Source organism: Hirundo rustica, chromosome 5, assembly GCF_015227805.2.
Source record: "Hirundo rustica isolate bHirRus1 chromosome 5, bHirRus1.pri.v3, whole genome shotgun sequence".
NCBI classification, from domain to species: Eukaryota; Metazoa; Chordata; class Aves; order Passeriformes; family Hirundinidae; genus Hirundo; species Hirundo rustica.
In genome coordinates, this window is record NC_053454.1 from 18,201,814 (window position 1) to 18,220,642 (window position 18,829).

The 18,829-nt window shown below is 37.2% G+C and overlaps 1 protein-coding gene across 2 annotated transcripts in view; it reads left to right on the top strand.

Moving 5' to 3' along the window:
- RBPJ (recombination signal binding protein for immunoglobulin kappa J region) overlaps positions 1-18,829 on the top strand; it is a 58,601-nt gene that overhangs the window by 15,309 nt on the left and 24,463 nt on the right. For both annotated transcript variants that reach the window (XM_040064440.2, XM_040064438.2), the window contains exon 2: positions 17,011-17,049. In XM_040064440.2, the coding sequence (XP_039920374.1) occupies positions 17,011-17,049 (39 nt within the window). The remainder of the gene's footprint in view (positions 1-17,010; positions 17,050-18,829) is intronic.

Sequence of the window (18,829 nt, forward strand, 5' to 3'; positions counted from 1 at the left end):
GCCCCACAGCAATGCCATCTATCTAAAAAGCTAGACACTGTCATGGCAAATATGGTAGCTAACTTGGCACATCAAATTATTACAATAACCTGTGAACCACCAGGGAAATAAAGAAAATTTACACAGTGCTACGCTTTCCTGGTGTTTATCTTTAACTTGCCTGGATGTTTTATTAGGCTTTTTTCATGCTAGTAAATTTAGCATAACTTTATTACCTGTTCCAAGAGGTTTATAGTTATAAATTCAGTATGCAACTCATAGGCTTTTTTAATTTAAAAATCCACTTGAGGCAGGGGCCCTAAAATTGTGTGTAACTCAACAGTTAAGTTGCATTTCATAATGTGTTACTGTCACTAAAAATTCTGGACACTCTCTGTTTACAATCTGTCTATAGAGGTTCCTCTATTTCTTATGCCTAGGTGAGAAGTATGTAGATGAGATACAGTATTGAATATGTATGCTCTCTTCACAGTATTTAATCTTTTCCACAGCCATATAAGATAATTTAAGCTGTTTAAAACTTGTATTCTGAATTTCCTTCATTTATTTAGACTGCATTTTGTGTGTGTTCTCTTGTCATGTAACAGATTTGTGTGTTTTTAGCCCCCTAAGTTGTTCTATAAATGGTAGGACTTAAGAACTTCTCTATCCTGTACACTTGTGCCTTGTATGGTGAGGAAAGTTTATAGGAAAATACCATAAACTCCATTCCTAATGGGCAGTGCAGTGGTAATAGATCTAAGGCATAAGCTTACTGTCTAGCCAAATAGCATATGCAAAGTGATCAGCTGTGAAACAGTAATTTCCAGATTCTGCTTTGTCTTCTTTGATGACATTGGAAATGTCTATGCAGCTTCCAGTTTTCGTAAAACTCTTAGCAACTTAATTTTCTTTAAAAGCTTTCTTCTTTTTAAACTTAGTTAAAACTGATTTATGGGCTCTGAAGTTATTGCAAGAATGGCTAATCAATTTAGTAATTGTACTAATACAGTACTGAGCCTTTCCTGTGGACAGAGTATGCCATGTTTTCCAGAAGGCATTACTGCCTTGAAGAAAATATACCATTTCTCTAAAAAGGTGAATTCTAAGTGGCAGCTTCAAATATATGTTATCCCTTGGGTTTGTTTGGGTTTTTTTTTTTCAGATGAGACTTTTTTCTTCATTTATCTTGGCTGCATGGCCACCTGCATATTTTTGTTCCATAGTTCAGGTTATCTGCCTGATTGTTGAACCTTATTGATTGCATTTGTCAAATTTTTCTTCTGTTTTGGAAAGTCCAGTCTGCCCTCTTTGAGGGAGCAGTGGGCAGGAATTTCAGGGGGGAGATCTCTCTATAGACTGGCATGTTCCACATACTACATCTTGGTTTGTATTCATTCTTAGCTGGTCAAGGTATGCTTCACAGGGTTGGTAGCTGCTAACTGAAATGACAAATTTGGTTGTTTAGTGCTTCAAGACACTTGGCAATTTACTTTCCCTTCTGGCCTTAATGTTCTTGGAAGGATGAGACAGTGTTTTGAAAAGAGGTTGGGTTCAGAGCTCAGCAGTTGGGAGCCTTCGCAACGCTGCTTAGGCACGCTTTTCATGGTGTAAAATCCTTGCAAAAAATTGTGCCAGCACAGACGTTGTTCTGGGAAATTCGTGTCGTAGCAGTCACAGGTTCAAGATCATGCAGAAGTTAAGTGCTGTTGGGTATTTTTTTTTTTTTCAATACTGGTTCCTTAAATACTTAAAATACCTACATTAAGTAAAGTTTGTCTCAAAAAAACATTCTTGTTTTCAAATTGGCTTCATGGTTTATAGTGTACCTCATTAAGATGCAGGGAGAAGTTTTACCAGTAATTTGCATCTGTGTGGAGTTTAAACTTGACAAACCTGAAAAGCAAGCCTCCTTGAATTAAGTATGATTCACACAATTTCCATTTTAAAAAATGGACAATAACAACTGCTCTACATGTGTGCCCTTTTTTTTCCTTATGAAAAATGCCACGTAAAAGCTGTTAGGGCACAGTAGGAGCATGTGTGACTATGTAAGAGAACTGTAATACTATAATACCAGAAAAAGGATGATAAGGTGTTAGCTTGCTGACGTTCCAGCTATGTAATCTAATCTTTTCATATGGTTATTGTAAATGTACTGTGATAAGGAGGAGTAAAAGTTTATTATTGGAGTGTCTGTTTAATTATCTTGTACAGGGATCATTGACCCAGTTACCATAACAGTTGTTAAAAGTATTATCATATTTGATGATAGGCATTGTGGAGATTATTTTTCTCTAGCAATTTGTTTATAAATATTTTAGTTTTACTATTATAGCTAGCAATAATTAGAAGGAAATTCTAGGCTATAAAATTTAAACAGAAATATAATTTTTGTTGTACTTATCCTGTTTTTGTCTTTTGCCGTCAAGTCAAGTATTTTTTAGATGTTAATATGAGTTTCTGTCTTTCCTATGTTGGAATGCTCTATTAATTATTGCAGGGGCTGTAGCTGTAGTATAATATCTTAGAATTTAACTGTACAATTTAATTCAACAACTGTGAATTTAATTCAACAACTGTGACAAAAAGTCCAAAGCTTTCAAATCTTTTAAAACAACTGTTTTTCTTAAAACACAGGTTGGTAAGCTATAGATGGAATATTACTTAATTTTGCTGTCTGTGCAAGTTATGTGACTTTAGAGGTTTAAGAATAACTTGCTTATATTAAATGCTTCCCAGTTAGAGACCTTCAGCACAATCACGGGGAAAAAGCCTGACAGTGGAAAATGGTCTCCAACTGATTTAGTTGTCCTAGGAAGTTGAAAAAGAGCCTTCTAATTCTCACTCTTTTCTGGGATGTGTTTATTGCTGCTGTTTTTATATTCATGGGATGATGCATTCATAAGCTTAATTACGAAACAATGTACTTGAGATTGATTAATTCTAGGATACTGACAACTCATTTTGCAACTGCGCCCAGTTAATGTTAGTGTAACCACGTAATTCCTGGGTGATGCAAGACAACATCTGATATGTAGGAAACCCTATAATTTTTAGCGCAGGTTGGTGCCAAATACAGCTTTGTTAAAAGGTATACGTGTGCACAGGTTTTGTGTCATCATTTTAATCTACTGAGGAAATAAATTTTATTTACCAATTTGGAAATTACTATTTGCATCGCCGCCTGCTTAGGTGCTGATAACCTAGTCTCTGTTTGCAAACTGATACAATTTTTTAATTGTTTTACAAGTTTAGGATCAGTGGGTGAGGCATAGCTCAGAGAAATAAGCTTATAGAACTCTATCAGTTTATTGAATGTAAGGAGCTGCTTCCATAGTGCATTTTTGAAAGCTCACAGTATAGAAGTTGGAGGAAGAAAGGGAATGAAAGAAGAGGGTATGTACTGTAATAATACTCTGTTAAAAAAAGGGAAAAAATAAATATATATATGTATAAAAAAAGTTGACTGAAAGTGACTGAATTGCTGGAGGAGGAAGATGATTGGGAATTGTCCCCATTTCTTAGAAGTGTTTTTTAGAAGTGTGAAAATACAGTAAAGATATTTAAAAGTGGCTCTTGAAACTTGCTTTGAAGGGCTAGACACTGTTGTCAGAGCTTACAGTTCCTAAAACAAAACCAGTTAAGGGAGTGTATGAACTGTTTTTTGTTGGCTTTTTGCTATTATTGTTACTATTATTAACATTATTAACAATAATATTAAATGGATTGAAATTGGAGGTGGGGTTGCACCAGGTTTCTAACAGTGCCCTGCTACCACAATAGGTGGTCGCATTATCCTGAATGTGCCTGTTGATTGCACTGAGGCGGTGGTGGCATTCACTGGGACTGTGATTGAATTAATAAGTCCCCTTTCCCCGGGTTGCTGATTTGAATTTATCTGTGGAACAGTGTGACAAGTGCTGGAATTTGGTGTTTGAGGATAGGTCAGTGCAGCTGGGGGAAGCTGGCAGGCAAGACCTGTTTGGCAGTGACAAATCAACTCAGCTGCCTCTGAAGCCACAGTCCAACTGTGAACTGGAGCAGCTGGGACACAGGCAGGTTTGATTGCCCTGACCTAGCAGAGAGGTGGGAAAGGCGTTTGAGGCAGAGGTGGCTTAAACTGTCACAGCAAGACTTGTGGAGTTGGTCTGCTTAAACCTTAGAGATGTCAGTTTACTCACCTGACATTTTTCATTAAGTTCTGACTGCACTTGGGGTGAGAGTCTTATAGGTGTCCTAAGCTAAACTTTGACTTAGGATGTTAGTATCTTGGTAAGATCTTTTAATTTTGCTTAAGATTTGCAATTTGCAAGTCATTTTCCATACTGAACTCCTCTGTGTGTTTTCTTGCATTACAGTTCTTTCCCATGAGAGTTACAGGCTTAGCTGCTCCTGTAATCTTTTTTGGCTTCTCCTGAAGCTGAGTTTGCTGAGGTGACTAACCAGCTTTCTGCAACCAAAATGACCAGTTTCCCTGTCTCCGGCTTCGCTGTGTATTAGTGGTGTGCCAGATTGATGGACTGAGTTAGCTCCTTTTGAAAGTCTGAGCACTGCAGGTGGCACAGGGCAAGCGAGTTGAGCTTGGAGCAGAGACAGTAAGCCCCTTAGAGACAGATTAGGCCATTCTCCTTGTTTTTCTGCTCATAGGAAGCAGTTGCTGTAGCAATAAAGCTCCTTTGTTTATGAGGGTGTAAGGTAAGGAAAAGGATATGGAAGAGTGATTATCCTATTACTTTATTAGAGCACTGGTTGGAGATGTCGAAGCTGACCAATGACTGTCTCTGTCAAGATCCTGTTACCTCTTAAAGAGGTGTTCCAAAGAAATACATATTTGCCTTTATGGTTAGTGAGGTTACTCTGGCTTTTTGGGAATCTTTCGTCTTTGCAAATTCAATATGGATCTTTACCACTTCCTTATAAAATCATTCACAATTTCTCTTATATAGTTTTGGTATTACAGTGGATGGTGGTGGTTCAAAGAAAACCATGAGCCTTAACTTTTTGTCCTTAATTTTGTTCACTTTTTTAAAGTTATCTTCTGCCCACAATATCAGTGCTTACCTTCCAGTTAAGGATGGAAATAATATTTACAGAGGAGAAACTGTTCTTTGAACGAACACTGCAGACATTCAGTCACTGAAACGAAGGTTGAGCAAATCCTTAGGTACTATACCATAGTGCTGAGTTCCTATATTGGTAGTAAAGTGGTTGAAAAAGTCTCCTCCTGTGTCCAATTTGTGACTTTTTTTGAGTAATCAGGCAACAGAGATAATAATTAGTATACTTAGTAGTTTTTCCCTCGTGCTTTTAAAAAAAAAAATTTCTTCAGACTACATCTTATTTGCAGTTATGGGCCAATAGTAAGTCTAAAAAGCACTGGTTTGGTACTCAATTGCTCTGTTCTTGCCATATTTAGAAATTTAGTTTTTTAAAAGGTAACTGCTTGTTTTTTAAGGACTTGCTGATACTTGAATTATGGTTTAGTAGGGGATATATAATCACTTTCTTGAGAATTAAAAGTCAAGTTTGCTTGAGAATTGTGTTCAAAGGTGATGTGCAAGGTGAGATCCTGAGGAAAGTTTGCTGTGTCTGGTGGACCAGAAGAGTTCTAATAATCATAAGCTGAGCAAAGTCCCTGTCAATGAAAGCTGTGACTGTGGGATATTTTGTGTAGAGTCATGCTCCAAACTGATTTTATGTATCACCATTACTTTAATAGTCAGTTTTTGTGAACTGTGTGCAGGTGTTTTCCTTTTTCCAAGTATCCACTCTCTTTTGGTTTGAATGAATGAAGATAAAGCTAATGAACACATTCCTATGCAGTTACAATAGCTGAGCCAAATTATATTGTGTTTTAGGGACTGGGATTCTGTTGGCATGCTGATTTTTCAAGCTAATAACTCATTCAGTTGCTGAGGTATGTGTGTCCAAGTCTGCAGTTTCCACTAAACATTTGAGCCAATGTTATCAGGCAATTAATGAAACAGAAATAATAGCATGTGAATATAAAGGCATAATAATAAATTGAATAATGTTTTACTATGTTTCTTACATTCTACACCACTCCAGCTTTTTAATGGCTTTATCCTTTAAGGTGATAGTATCTAGGTTCTTCAGTGTACCTGAGATCTTTGGATTACTAGCTCCTTGGCTGCAGGCACCTACAACTAAAAGCAGAAGCAGGGAAAACACATCTCCAGGTGTATGTTTAAGCACTTCCTCATTAAACAAGCTATCATTACTGACTTCCTTGCCTCACTTAGTGTGGCAGAATTATGTGAATGCTGTCTTGATTAAAATTATGTCCTGTTTGGATGAGACCTTTGACTTTTAGAGTCATATGCAAGTATAGTGATTACTGTGTGGTGTTTTTTCCAAATCTAGGTAGACTTCTATAAAGAAGTGAATGTTTACTTTCTGTAAGTTGTTTAAGAGTGAGTCTGCTTACTGATACTGTGCAAGCTTTATTTAAATTGCAGCTGTGGTTCTGTGATTTTATGGGGATTGGAAAAGAGGGGACAATAATGAAAGCAGTGTGGGAGGATGAAAGCAGGTCAGAAAAGGGAGAGGGAGTTTCTAATTGAACCAGTGACTTGCAGTGAGAGGGCGTGACTAAGTGAAGCAGAGCTTTTTCTATTATATTTTTGTCAGTATTATTTGATATAATGCCAAAAGCATTAGAAGAGTGTAGAGTGGGAGACTTGTTTCAAACACATAACATGCTCCCTGTGTTGGAGGACTTAAATTCTTTAAGTATAGTTGGGGGCAGCACAGAATCATGCAGTACAAAGATGTGATAGTGCATGGTTGGTGGCATTCACCCTGGAGCAGGTGGGTCTTTTTTGTTGTTGTTGTTGTTGAAGAGGGGGAATGTTTTGTGTATTGATCAAAAACTTTCTGGTTTTGTGATTTCAGGGGCTGCTTGTGCCCCCTACTTCCAAAGAGTCCCAGTGAAGTTGGACCACCCATCGTTCACTCTTTACAGAAGAGAAAGGGACTTCAGGAGTAGTAGAAATCCATTGTTCATGTCCGCTAGACATTCTTGATTGCTGAGGTTTTAATTAATTTTATCTCCTTTTGTGGGATGGATAAGAAAGAGGGTACCTTGTGTCAATAGTGTTTCAAAGCAAGTTGTTGGCTGAGACTGGTTCTTGGTATATTAGTATGAAAACTGTATTTATTTTTTAAAATGGGTTGGCTTTTAATTCTACTCTAACCTTCACGACAAAACCTTTATAGCAATATTTGTTACAGTAGACACCCTAATGAGAATCAGGGTTGAAGTGCTGCTGGCAGGCAAGAGTGAGAGTGAGTTGATGACTGCCTGTGACTCTGTTAGAGCGTGTGTTCATCCTGAAGGATGAACCAGCCTGTGATGGGTGAGCTGGAAGCTGTCAGTCAATTTGTTGATTTCATCAGCCTCAGGAGGATCACGCTTATGGACACAGTTGTGTCTGAAGGGAGCAGCAGGGGGGGAGAGGTGTCATTTCTTCAGTATTCTGTGCCTCAGCTGCGTGATATTATAAAGCAAGACAGAGTATTTAGGGTGTGAGTAGTCTAAGGATTTAAAGACTCCTTTCTCTATGATGCTATGCAGGTAGTTAGGAACACAGGGTGTGCTGGGTCACATTAGACTGCATGGCATTAAGTTACAACAACCTACAAAAAACAGTGGAGGGCAAACCTTCCCCGAAAATGGAGGGGGAGTTGCCTGAGAAATGTTGATCTGCTCAGAATTTTGTGAAGAATGGAAGTTGTGTGCAGTAGTGGGCTATGGAGTATAGAGCGGGTAAGAATTACTTCATCATCTGTCCTTTCTTTTGACAGTATTATCTTGTTTATTTTAGTTCTTTAGTTTGTGTTTCCAGTGTGGAGGTTTTTTAGTGCTGGATGTTACCGGTAATACAACTGTTTCTGTTTCCCATAATAAGACTTTTGTGTATTGAACCCATTTTTTCTTCTGGAGAAGATAAAATTTTCCTTCTGAAGGCTTTGTTTTAGCCATTGGTATCGTTCGTTTATTTAATAACTTCATCCATGAAGATCAGTGTGAAATGTTCTGTTTGAGCATAGGTAATTGCTTGTATTTACTTCCATATTAACTGAACTCTTACATACAATTACATGTCTTTTGCATTAATCTCGTAGAAATTGTGTCCTTGAGGTATTTTGACTTCTTATTCATGTGTAAAACCTGTAGATCATCACTTTTTTGAGCTCTGCATTTTTAGCATTGACATACTGTATGTGCTATTTTCAAGTTCATTTAAAAATAAAGGATATCAGTGTGGAATAAGATGTCCTTACAGAAATCAAATCCAGCAGGTATCGCCAACAGGAGACGTGTTTAAAGTGATGTGGCTCCAACCACTGTATTAAATGGGGTGGTCTTTATGTGCCAGCTCATACTGGCGTATAAAGTGGCCCATTTTTTTAGTATATAGGAATTCTCTTTGGGTCTGTGAAACCACCAGATGAGAAAATGTTTTCTAGTTACAGTTGATCGTTTCCCATGGGAGTTGTGTTCTAACATTTTTGTAATAGACTATGGTTTTGTAGGTGAATGCACAGAAATATTTACATCTTGTCTTCACCTAAATCTGTGCACAGAAAAGAATACCTACAATAACAGAATATCCCGTGTCTTAAAATGTATGTCTGCTTTTGCTGTTGGTGTAACATGTTATCTTAAATGTTGAAATCTGCAAAACCAAAGCAAGTCTGTAGAGTGGCTGACTCTTACCATGTAGGTTTTAGTATGCTGTTCAATCCGAAGGAAGTGTTTCTAGGAAATGCCAGATTAAGTGATTGCTCCTGAGAATTAATTAGTGTGCCCTGTACCTGGGCACTGTTGTATATGTTGGCTTTGATAATTTCAAGCATGTTATATGCCCACAAACATGAACTTTCCTCAGTGCTTCTTCAGTTCTTCACTGATTTTTCTGTGGTAAGCAAATTGAAGCTGAAAATGGGCAGAGGATAGGCAATTAAAAGAAGAAGAGAAAAAAAAGTCCCAGCATGCTGTATAAATCCATCTCTTTCAGCTTTTCTCAGGTGATGTCTGTTAGTGGCTGAAAATGAATGCTTTTATATTGATCCTCAGACTTTGAATGGAAACCTGAGTATTCAACTTTCCTGGGTCTTAGATAACCTCAGTAGGCCAAATAAACCCTTGAGATCCCATACTGGTGAGCTTGTAGTATAGTGAATTTGTGGTAACAGATCACAAAGTAGCTTGAAATTAATTTTTTGAGAAGTATTTTCATTTCTCATGGTAGAAAGTAATAGAGCCTGTTACAACGAGGATATGGTTATCTGGTGCTAAGAGCTAAACGCACATTTGACAGACTTTCCAGATATATAGCAGTTATTTTAAAGCTGAGGGAGAATGATAAAACAATACTTGTAAGTGACTTCTCTTATTTTAATTTTTTTCTTTTAAAGGCTTTTCTCTGTCTGTTGAGTCACTAACTCTTCTTGTTCATTCACAAGTTACTTGGCATTGTAAGAGGTCTAGGAAAAGGTTACACCTGACAGTTGGCACAGTTTTTAGAACTGGACTTAAGTGAAGCACGGGAATTTCTTTTGCTGCACTCCTGGCTGAAATGCACTTAAGAGTAGTTGAAATGGCAGTATTTCTTCTTCCCCAATCCTATCACACGTAATGGTTTGTGGGATACCAGCTATTTGATAAGTACTGGAAATGTTGGGACTTAACTTGAGCCTCTCACCAAACTTCATTTTCACTTCATATTGTAGAGCCAGCAGTTGGACTTTCTTGCGTTCTTTCTTTCTGAATTGCGTAATGTAGTTTGAGAGGTTGCCAAAGACCATATTTTATTTGACTCCTCCTGTTTCAAGCATTGTTTCCCTTGGTCATCCTCTGAAGAAATAAAATCCTTAATCACTCTATTCTGTATTTAATTTCTATGTTAAATACTCCGGGTCTTATACTGCCTTAAATTAGTGATTGCCATATCTTATTTATCACAATGTTGAGACGTTTGTGCTCTGGGAGATGGAACTGAAACCATTGAACTGAGCAGTGCGAGTTAAGTTCCTTCCCAGCCAGTTTCTTTGTAACACTTGTCTGGGGATTTTTTCCAAAATCCATGCTGAGGTATTATAGTAATTTCTTGTAGCCTACTAAAGAGTTGTTCTAACACATTCTGCAGCAAATACTGTGATATGTACTGTGGTATAAAAGGACAAATAAAGAATTGAATTTACTCTTCAGGAATGATGCTAGGCCTTTGCTACATCAGTCAAAAGCACCAGCAAGTGAGTAGGTCCAGTTGGCAGTCGGGTGTTTGGGTGTGAAACTTTCCCAGTGAATAGGCACTCTGTGCCTTTTTAAAATCTGGCATTTGTATCCCATGCAGAAAGCATCCATTTTTCTTTTCTCATTGTACTGGGTCCAGCTGGGACAGAGTTAATTTTCTTCATAGCAGCTGTTCCGGTGCCGTGTTCTTTGTGACCAGAGCGGTGTTGATAACACTGTGACCAGAGCAGTGTTGATAACTGATGTTTTAGCTCTTTCTGGACAGTGTTTGCACAGCATCAAGGCCTTCTCTCTTTCTCACTCTGCCTGGTGTCTGTCCCCCCACAATGACTGAGGGGGTACAAGATACTGGGAGGGATACAGCCAGGCAGGTGACCCAAACTAACTAAACAAACCATGCTGTGTAATGTCATGCTCAGCAGTAAACTGGAGGGAAGTGGGATTTAGAGAGGTTACCTATCCAGCTTTTGCTTAGGAGGTGTCTTGGTATTGATCATGGGTGGTGGTGAATGGCCCATTTCACTTTGTTTTTTTCTACTTCCACTTCTGCTTTGTATGTTAACTTACTTGTTGAGATGATTGTTTTTCTTGCTCTTTATTCATGTTTTCTCCCATCTGATGATGATGGGGAAACACACACCTGGATGGTTTAGTTACCTGTGTGCAACAAAGCAACACATGATCTCTTCATACTTGTGTAAGGCAGGAAGGAAATAGAGATCTTAACACGTGGATATTTGTTTTGAAAGGAACCTCTAAAGGTCATGGAGTCCAAAAACCCTGCAAGGAGCAGGGATGTCTTCAGTCAGATCAGGTTGCTCAGAACCCTATCCAGTGAGTATTTCCAAGGATGGGGCATCCACCCATCCAGCCTGGTTTTGGTTACTATGCTTTTGGATTCTTCAGGGTAAGGAAAGTATTTACTTTTATTTTCAGTGTTGAAATTTTTAAGACATGTGGGAAACTTCTGTCACAAAAAAGCTGATACAGAAAACAGTAACTGTAGTATATTTTTACGCTTTGTATATTCTGAGTTAAATTTGAATTTTTTGCCTTGCCACAGATTTTTCTGGTGCTGCATTTCCCATAGTGGTCTCAGGTCTACGTTTTTCATTTAGCAAGTCTTCATTTGTAGCTCATGTCTTCCCATTCCTAGTCCTCACTGTTTCTGCTGCTCCCCCATGTTGGCCTCTCCAACACACTTGCTTTCTGCTCAGCTGTTGTTTCTGCTGTTGTCAAATTTGACAACTCCCTTTTGCATTTTGCTTCTCTGGAGACCATTTACAGAAAGATCGGTGCTATTCTGAGTAGATGCCAAAAATTGTGTCAGTCCATAGGCCAAGTGAAGGTACAATACCTAATTGCTGAAGTTTGTCTCTATTTGTATGTTATGGAAATATTTTTTTAAGGCTTCTGTGCTCAGTACATAAAGGTGAATGGTCTTTCACAGGGACTGTTAAAATTATGTTCTTGGCTGAAGACCAGTACCGGAAAAAATTGAAGTTCATATTCCAGGCAGGAGGATGCTAGAGCTGTTCAGTGACCATAGATCTGCAGTCAGACTTGAAGATTGGATAGCATGTGATTTTTGTTGAAATTTTTTTTTTTGTAATTCTTCTTCTTGCAAATGGCAGAACTGTTTTGGTTAATTTTCATTTCTTTATTTTTCCATCCAAAGTTGACTTGACACATAAAACCATTGACTAAAAAATTGAGGTGAATCGTTTATATCCAGAAAATAAGACTATATAACAAAAAAATAGTTTGGCATGTTTAGCAAAGGCATACAACCACTGATAGATGCTGAAAACAGTGAAAATTCATATTCCTGCAGCCATAGAAAATGATAATACATATTGCATCTGAGCTAGGGATTCCAGATAGGATTTCACATTCTGTATTGTCTGAAAACATTTGAAACTTACCCTGTATATTGTGCCATGTGTTTACCTAACCTGAGAATATTTTAAGTTTGAGTAAAACTATCTACTGTACTGCAAAGATTAGTGTTAGTTCACTTGTTAACTTCCATACTTGCTTGAAGGGCAGTAAAGAGATAAAAGGAGAAAGAATATGTTTCCTTACATTTCTGTGAATAGGGAAGAGAATTTTAAATGGCAACCTGGAACTTGCTTAATGAAAAGTATGGACTTGAAAAGAATGATTTTGGACATGATGTTGAAGGAAGTTATGCCTACAGTGCAAAGTGTGGAAGTGAAATTAATTTATGCAAAGCATCAGAAGACAAAACACAGGAAATAATAGAATGCTAACTGGTGGTTGGAAAAAGAAAACAGGACTGGGAAAAGAATTATTAGGACAAGTATAACATGCTCCAATAGCAAGTGGTTATGGTGTGACTAATGTTCTCACTCATGTTTCCAGTAGAGTTTGCTAGGATACACTCATAGAATACAGCTTGAACTGATGTGAATGAAACAGCAACTTGACTGTATGTCTGGAATCCCAGTACAGGAACCTGAAAGAGCGCTTAGTCTTGGATAGTAAAATTTTAAAAACCCATGAAATTAAAGGAGCTTGGTGAGCATTCAGATATAATGATACGTAACCTGTAATTAGTACTTCAAATTACATATATTTTTCTTGTCTAATAACCACTGCAAGAATAGAACTATGATACATTTTTCGTTTCCTCTCCTGTACATTTTTGTTATTTGTCAATCTGCATGTTTTCAAGGTGAAAGAAGGGAGAAATAGAAATACTGAATATATAAATTCCATAACAGTGAAATCCAGTGAAAACCTACACAAGAAAAGTGTTGCAGTCTCTGTCATATCTGACAGGTAACCTTGTAATACCTGAACTGGTATTTTCAACATGCCAGTCAGATATAAGTTTGAAATAGCAACAATCACAGCTAGTGCAGTGGATGTAATTTAGTACAAAACCAGAGATATAATGTGTTTCTTGTGTTTTCACCTGTCTTAACATCAGAAGACTTTAAAAGATTCTTAGTCTTTCCTTCTATGTGACAGTTGCTGATAATTTCTGTCCTTCAGGTTATATTGTCAGTACACATCTCTACATCAGTTTGCGAACATATGGAAATAGTAAACCAGATGAAGCATTAAATGAAGTACGTGTGATTTAAAAAAAAAAAAAAGGTGCCTTGTTTGTATATTTGAGTTTTGTAGTGTGAAAATCTGGCATCCTGAATGCAGTTGCTGCTTTGGAATATATCTGGTCCATAGGAGTATACATACTGATCCATGCCGGCTAGTCATCAGTAATGGATGAGTAAGGAAAAAATATAAAAGACAGGGTAAATGTAGACTGGTTTGGGGTTTTTTTTAACTCATGCTATTTTCTTTGCTGCTGGTAGAACATAGTTTAGGTTTCCCTGAGAAAAAGGTTGTAAAAATAGGCCATTATACTTAATAGAATCTAACTGAGTTCTGTATCAGACTTCTGTTTAATCTTTTGAACCCACTTCTGCTTTCAGCCTCCACAATATTCTCTAGCAGTATGTTTCACAATTTAGTTTTGTGTTTGTAGAACAAGGAAAAAATACTCTAAAAATAAATTTTTGGTATTGGATATATTTCCTAATTCCTGTGTTTGCAAGACAGGAGAGAATATCTCCTTTCTACATTTTGCATATCTTTTATCAGTCTCTTAGGTCTTTGCATCTGTTTGTCACTTTTCTCTCATACTCTTCACTGAAGGCTGGAGTTTCAGCCAATTGTATACGAAAGCTATTGATTATTCATACTGACTTTCATGCTGACTTTTATAACTGAGAACTTTTTTCCACTGCTGCAAGTTTTCAGAATTGTGAGGGTGTGGCAGAATAATGCCATGACATGGTGATGTTTCCGTTTCCTTTTTCATTTTTAATCATTTCTGAATTCTAACTTCTTTAACTATTGCTGTTGAGCTGGGGAAGTGAATATTTATGGGATATTTGAAATGATTTTGTAATGATGCAGGAAAAGGCTGCACCATTGACACCATGGCTATGGTACGTAGCCATCAGTCATCTGTCAGGACAACATTATTGAAGAAAAGTAGCTGAATTTAATTTAGAAACAGTTAAAGTGGGACTTAAAGTAAATATCAAGTTGCAATTTCCTCCTGTTCTACCTCTCTCTAATGTATATTGAAAGAATAATAAAAGGTTTACCCAATTTACATCAACTCTTTGAAAGGTTCATGTTGCTAAGAGTAGCATTTAAATGTGTTCACAAGTGATTACAGTGACATAAATAACTTCATTTTGTATGGAGGAGGCTGGGGAAAGCTGGTATATGAGTTAGAGAAGTACTGCACTGAGCATCAGATCAGATTTTGCCCTGTACATCTCCAGAGTGACTCAGTGCTTTAGCTCTGATTCTGAAGAATGGAGGTTTTGGTACTTCTCTCCTGTGTTGTATGTTCAGAATTTGACTAAAGGAAAATATGGAATTTTTTTTTTCCAGTAATTTCAACTGTGTTGTTTAGATCTCTTGTTAATAGAACTCTTTTGGTAATTAAGTGTATGTGCAGGGGGAATATATCTGCTGCACTTGAGTTCTGCAAGGGTATGTGTTACCTTAGGGGCAGTGTTAGGTTTTCTCTAGAAGGGTTTTTTTGTGTTAATGCAGTTTCTGGTATACTGATATCCTCATCTTGGCTGGATCTGTTGGCCACAGTACACGTAGTAAGTATTGTGGCCATAATGCCTTCTTTGCTCCAAGATAATCACCTCTTAGGTTTTTTTGTGTTGAATTGAGATGGGCAGAGGGATTGAAGCAAAGACAGTAGTTCTGCTCAAAAGCAGGGAGCTGATCTATGGGGATCTTGTTTGTAGAGCATCACTTAAAGGTAATCTGTTGTCTAGGCAGAGTCACAGACCCTCTGTCAAAGAGGATGATCCTGGGTCTTTAGTGGAGAAGAGCAATTACGCAGATAGTGTGGGGGAGCTGGGATACACACCTGCTCACAGTTATCCAGGGAAAATCAGAGGCACAAGGTGTGCTCAGGGGGTAGCTAGGCAGATCCTGAAAAGGTGACTGTTAGAAGCAGAAAGGCTTTGGATGTAACTTTCCTGCTGCAAAGCTGTTTGGGTTTTTTGATTACCTTTTCTGCATTACAGATATATCAATGCCATGATGCATACCACAGAGAAAAATACAAATTAAGTTTGTGTCCAGTAGACCTCAAATTTTAAAATGTATAAAAACAAATCTTGCAGCAAGAATTCTGGTTTCAGTCTTTCATTTAAAATTAAAATAAAGTCAGAGAAGTGGACTGTAGTCTAACAACAAAGTAAAACATGAAAGGAATTTATGTCTGGTTGGAAAACTAAATTTTTATTTCATTGTTTAAGCTGAAAAGAAAATTTGGCTTCATGTCATTTATTCAGTTCATCTGTGTGGACTGCCAGTGTTGTAGAAGGCATATTTCTCAAGTCTTGAAAAATAACTTCACCATCGGTTGAATGCTGTCACTGCCCTGGCAAGAGAGTGCTATTTTGCTCAACTGTATAAATGATAATAATTATATATTTGTACATTTCTAGGATTACAGAAATTAAATTGGAATGTATGAGAACACTCTGCCACCAGTTGCTGTAGAGTTCAGGACAGATCCATTGCACAAACAGGGAAATTTCTTGTCACATCACTTAATGATCAAATTCTTGTTCTAGGGAGCCTCCAACGCTCTGTAGGACAATAGTAGGAAAGGGTTCTTTTCCCTATCCAGGAAGCATAAAGGGACAGCTATGCCCGCCTATAAAATGAACTTGGCAAGTCATAGAGATATTTATGAACACTGGCAGCAAAAGCACAGTTTCGTGTATCTCTATTTATTTTTGGGCAAAAAGGTGTTAAGCTAAGCCTGTCTTTTTGTTATGTTTTGTTTTTGCGTTGTGGGTTTCTTGGGTTTTTTTTTCCCCTGTATTTGTCATCATTTTAGCTTGTGGTTACACTTCCTCACCAGGATTAGCAGATGTACATTGCTGGGTGCAGCCTTCCTTTTTTCACCTCTTTTACCCCACCATTTTGGTTTAATCTCAGGATGTTTTTGGTAATGAAAATGTATCTGCTATGTGTTAATTTGGTGTCTTATGTAAAAAAAAGACTTTCGTGGAAAGTCTTAGCCTGGTGTAAAGAATATTCTTTCTCTCAAGAACGGTGTTGAAGCACTGAAAGAAGTACAGCTGTCTCAAAGCACTTTATGGTGAAAAAACGTTGAGTGTATTGCCGGCTATTTATGGATCAAGCTTGGCTGCATTCCATAGGAGCGATTTTTCCTGTAATTCTGTACTGGCATGTATGAAAATACTGTCATCCTTTTTGTAAGAAGTCATGAAGGAAAAACAGATTTTTGAGAAATTGTCCTGGTGGAAAGCATTCACTGATTTGTCAACACAGACATATCTGTCAATTCTGTACATTTACAGTAACTGCTTGTTGATGGCACTGCTGGTCAATTGTATGGCAAAGATTTGCTTCTTTACATTCTTATGGTGTCTAAACTTTTCAGAAGTGATTTTGAGAGCAAATGTGACTTCAACAAAGAAAGTTGCCTAGTGTTCAAATAAAAAAAGCCTCTGCTATGGTGGGAAAAGCTGTTGCAAGGAGGCAGTTAATACTTTAATAGTGATCTTGTCTAGGAAATTACAAAGAAAATACATCAAATTCTAATACAGTTTCAAAAATTGTCAATTTGGGATAGTATTTTACTGTAAAATTATGACTAAACACTTTTGTTTTAAATTAGTAACTACTTCTTTTTTCAGGAAATTCGGAGAGCGACCTCAACCGAAACGGCTCACAAGGTAAGCATTAAAGAAACTCTGTATTTAAAATTTTTCTGAAGTTACCGCTTTCATTCTCAAAAAAATTAAGTTAAGAATGTGTGGGTTGCTAATCCTAGAATTTTAAATATCAAAACTTTTCAATTACATATGCAATCAGCAGCCAGAAGTACAATTTTTAACAGAGTGGTTTCTTTTTAATATGAAACTCAAAATGCATTTTTAGAAATGGTGTTAACTTCCTATATCAGTTATTTGTAGATTATTCAGTCGGATGCGGATCTGCTTATTTTTAAGGAATTAGCTGATTTGTTTCTTGAGTAAAAGTGAGGTCATGTAACACTTCTTGCTGCCAGAATTGAACATGATGCTGTCTAGGAAATGATATTAACCAATTTTTGGTGAACCCCAAACAATTAGAAAGAATATAAAATTGAACTATCAAGTCAATCCAGTCTGGAAAGTTTAGAGTGACTGGAGTACAGTGCTTGATTTGCTCCTGGCCTGCCTGGATGTATTTACACCAGAAACTGTTAAGTAGTCACCCTCCTTTTTCAAACTGCTTTAACGCAGTCTATGCAAATATTTATTAGTCTGTGCCACAAACTGTGCTGATTATAATTAGCTGCTGGCTTTAAAATCCACTGTTTGCTGGAAAGCAGAAGAGGATGTGCCATTTGTTTTATAGTTTTGTGTGGTGATAGAGGAAGCCCCTTGTCACCCTGACAGCCTCTGTTGTGAATGAAATGATACCTTAAGTTAGCACGTGATGGGGGGGAACATTTACATTTTGTGTTGTGAATATCTGTCTCATTGCATTTCTGGATAAATTTTAGGTTAGCTTGTCATCATTAAACTTCATTCCAATGCAAAATTGATCTATACTGACTTAGAAGTATTTGAATAAACGTGGTGGTTTCTTGTTGGTCTTCAGGGATATCTGAAGATACTGTGTTTTGAGTAATAAGTTGCTTTCCATGTTGGGTAGTAACACTTACACTGTAACCCCGAAGTCACTTACAGAATTTATCTTCCTTCATTAAAAAAAGAAAAGAAAAAAAAGACTATGCAGTGAGAGCTTTTAACTAAGTTTTCTATTAAATGTAGTTACTCCAAATTTCATGTGCAGGATTTTAGCTACTAGGTATGCCTGTTGCTCTTTCCTGAATACAGGGTGGGTATCTGGGAAGTGCCAGCCATCCTTCAAAGCAGCAGTTTGAAAACCTTTCCAGTGATGATAGAGGCTGGAAACAAACAATTTAACTTTCCTCTGAAGAGTAAACTGCTGAAACAGAACAATTGTCACCCAGACTTTTAAGATTTATTTGTTTATGTAATGCTGAAAATGTATCTATAAACCCTAAAAGTTTAGTTCAATTATAGGAAAATTGCTGTGGGTTTTTTTGTTTACAAGCTGCCTTGTTTGACTAATAGTCTATTCATGATCATGCAAACTTCAGCAGAGCGACGCTGCTCTGTTCATACTATGCTAGTTGGTTTTAGATGTAAACTAAAATAATACTATCTTCATGAAGAGTTTTAGGATTGAATAATGAAAAATGTCATGTAAGATATCAGTGGGAGGGATTGGAGGGGTGTCATCGCTTGTTCTCACAGGAGTTTGGACTGTACAAATCCACTGTAGAAACAGACCAGTAGAAAATACAAATTTTCTTTCTCGGTCAATGCTAAATAAAGTTTAGATAGCACCAACCAGTTTTCTGTGTGATTGCTGGGTTGAAGTAGTTTTCTAATAGTAGTCAAGTCAAAAGTTTTTAATATGACAGGTATTCTTAATTTA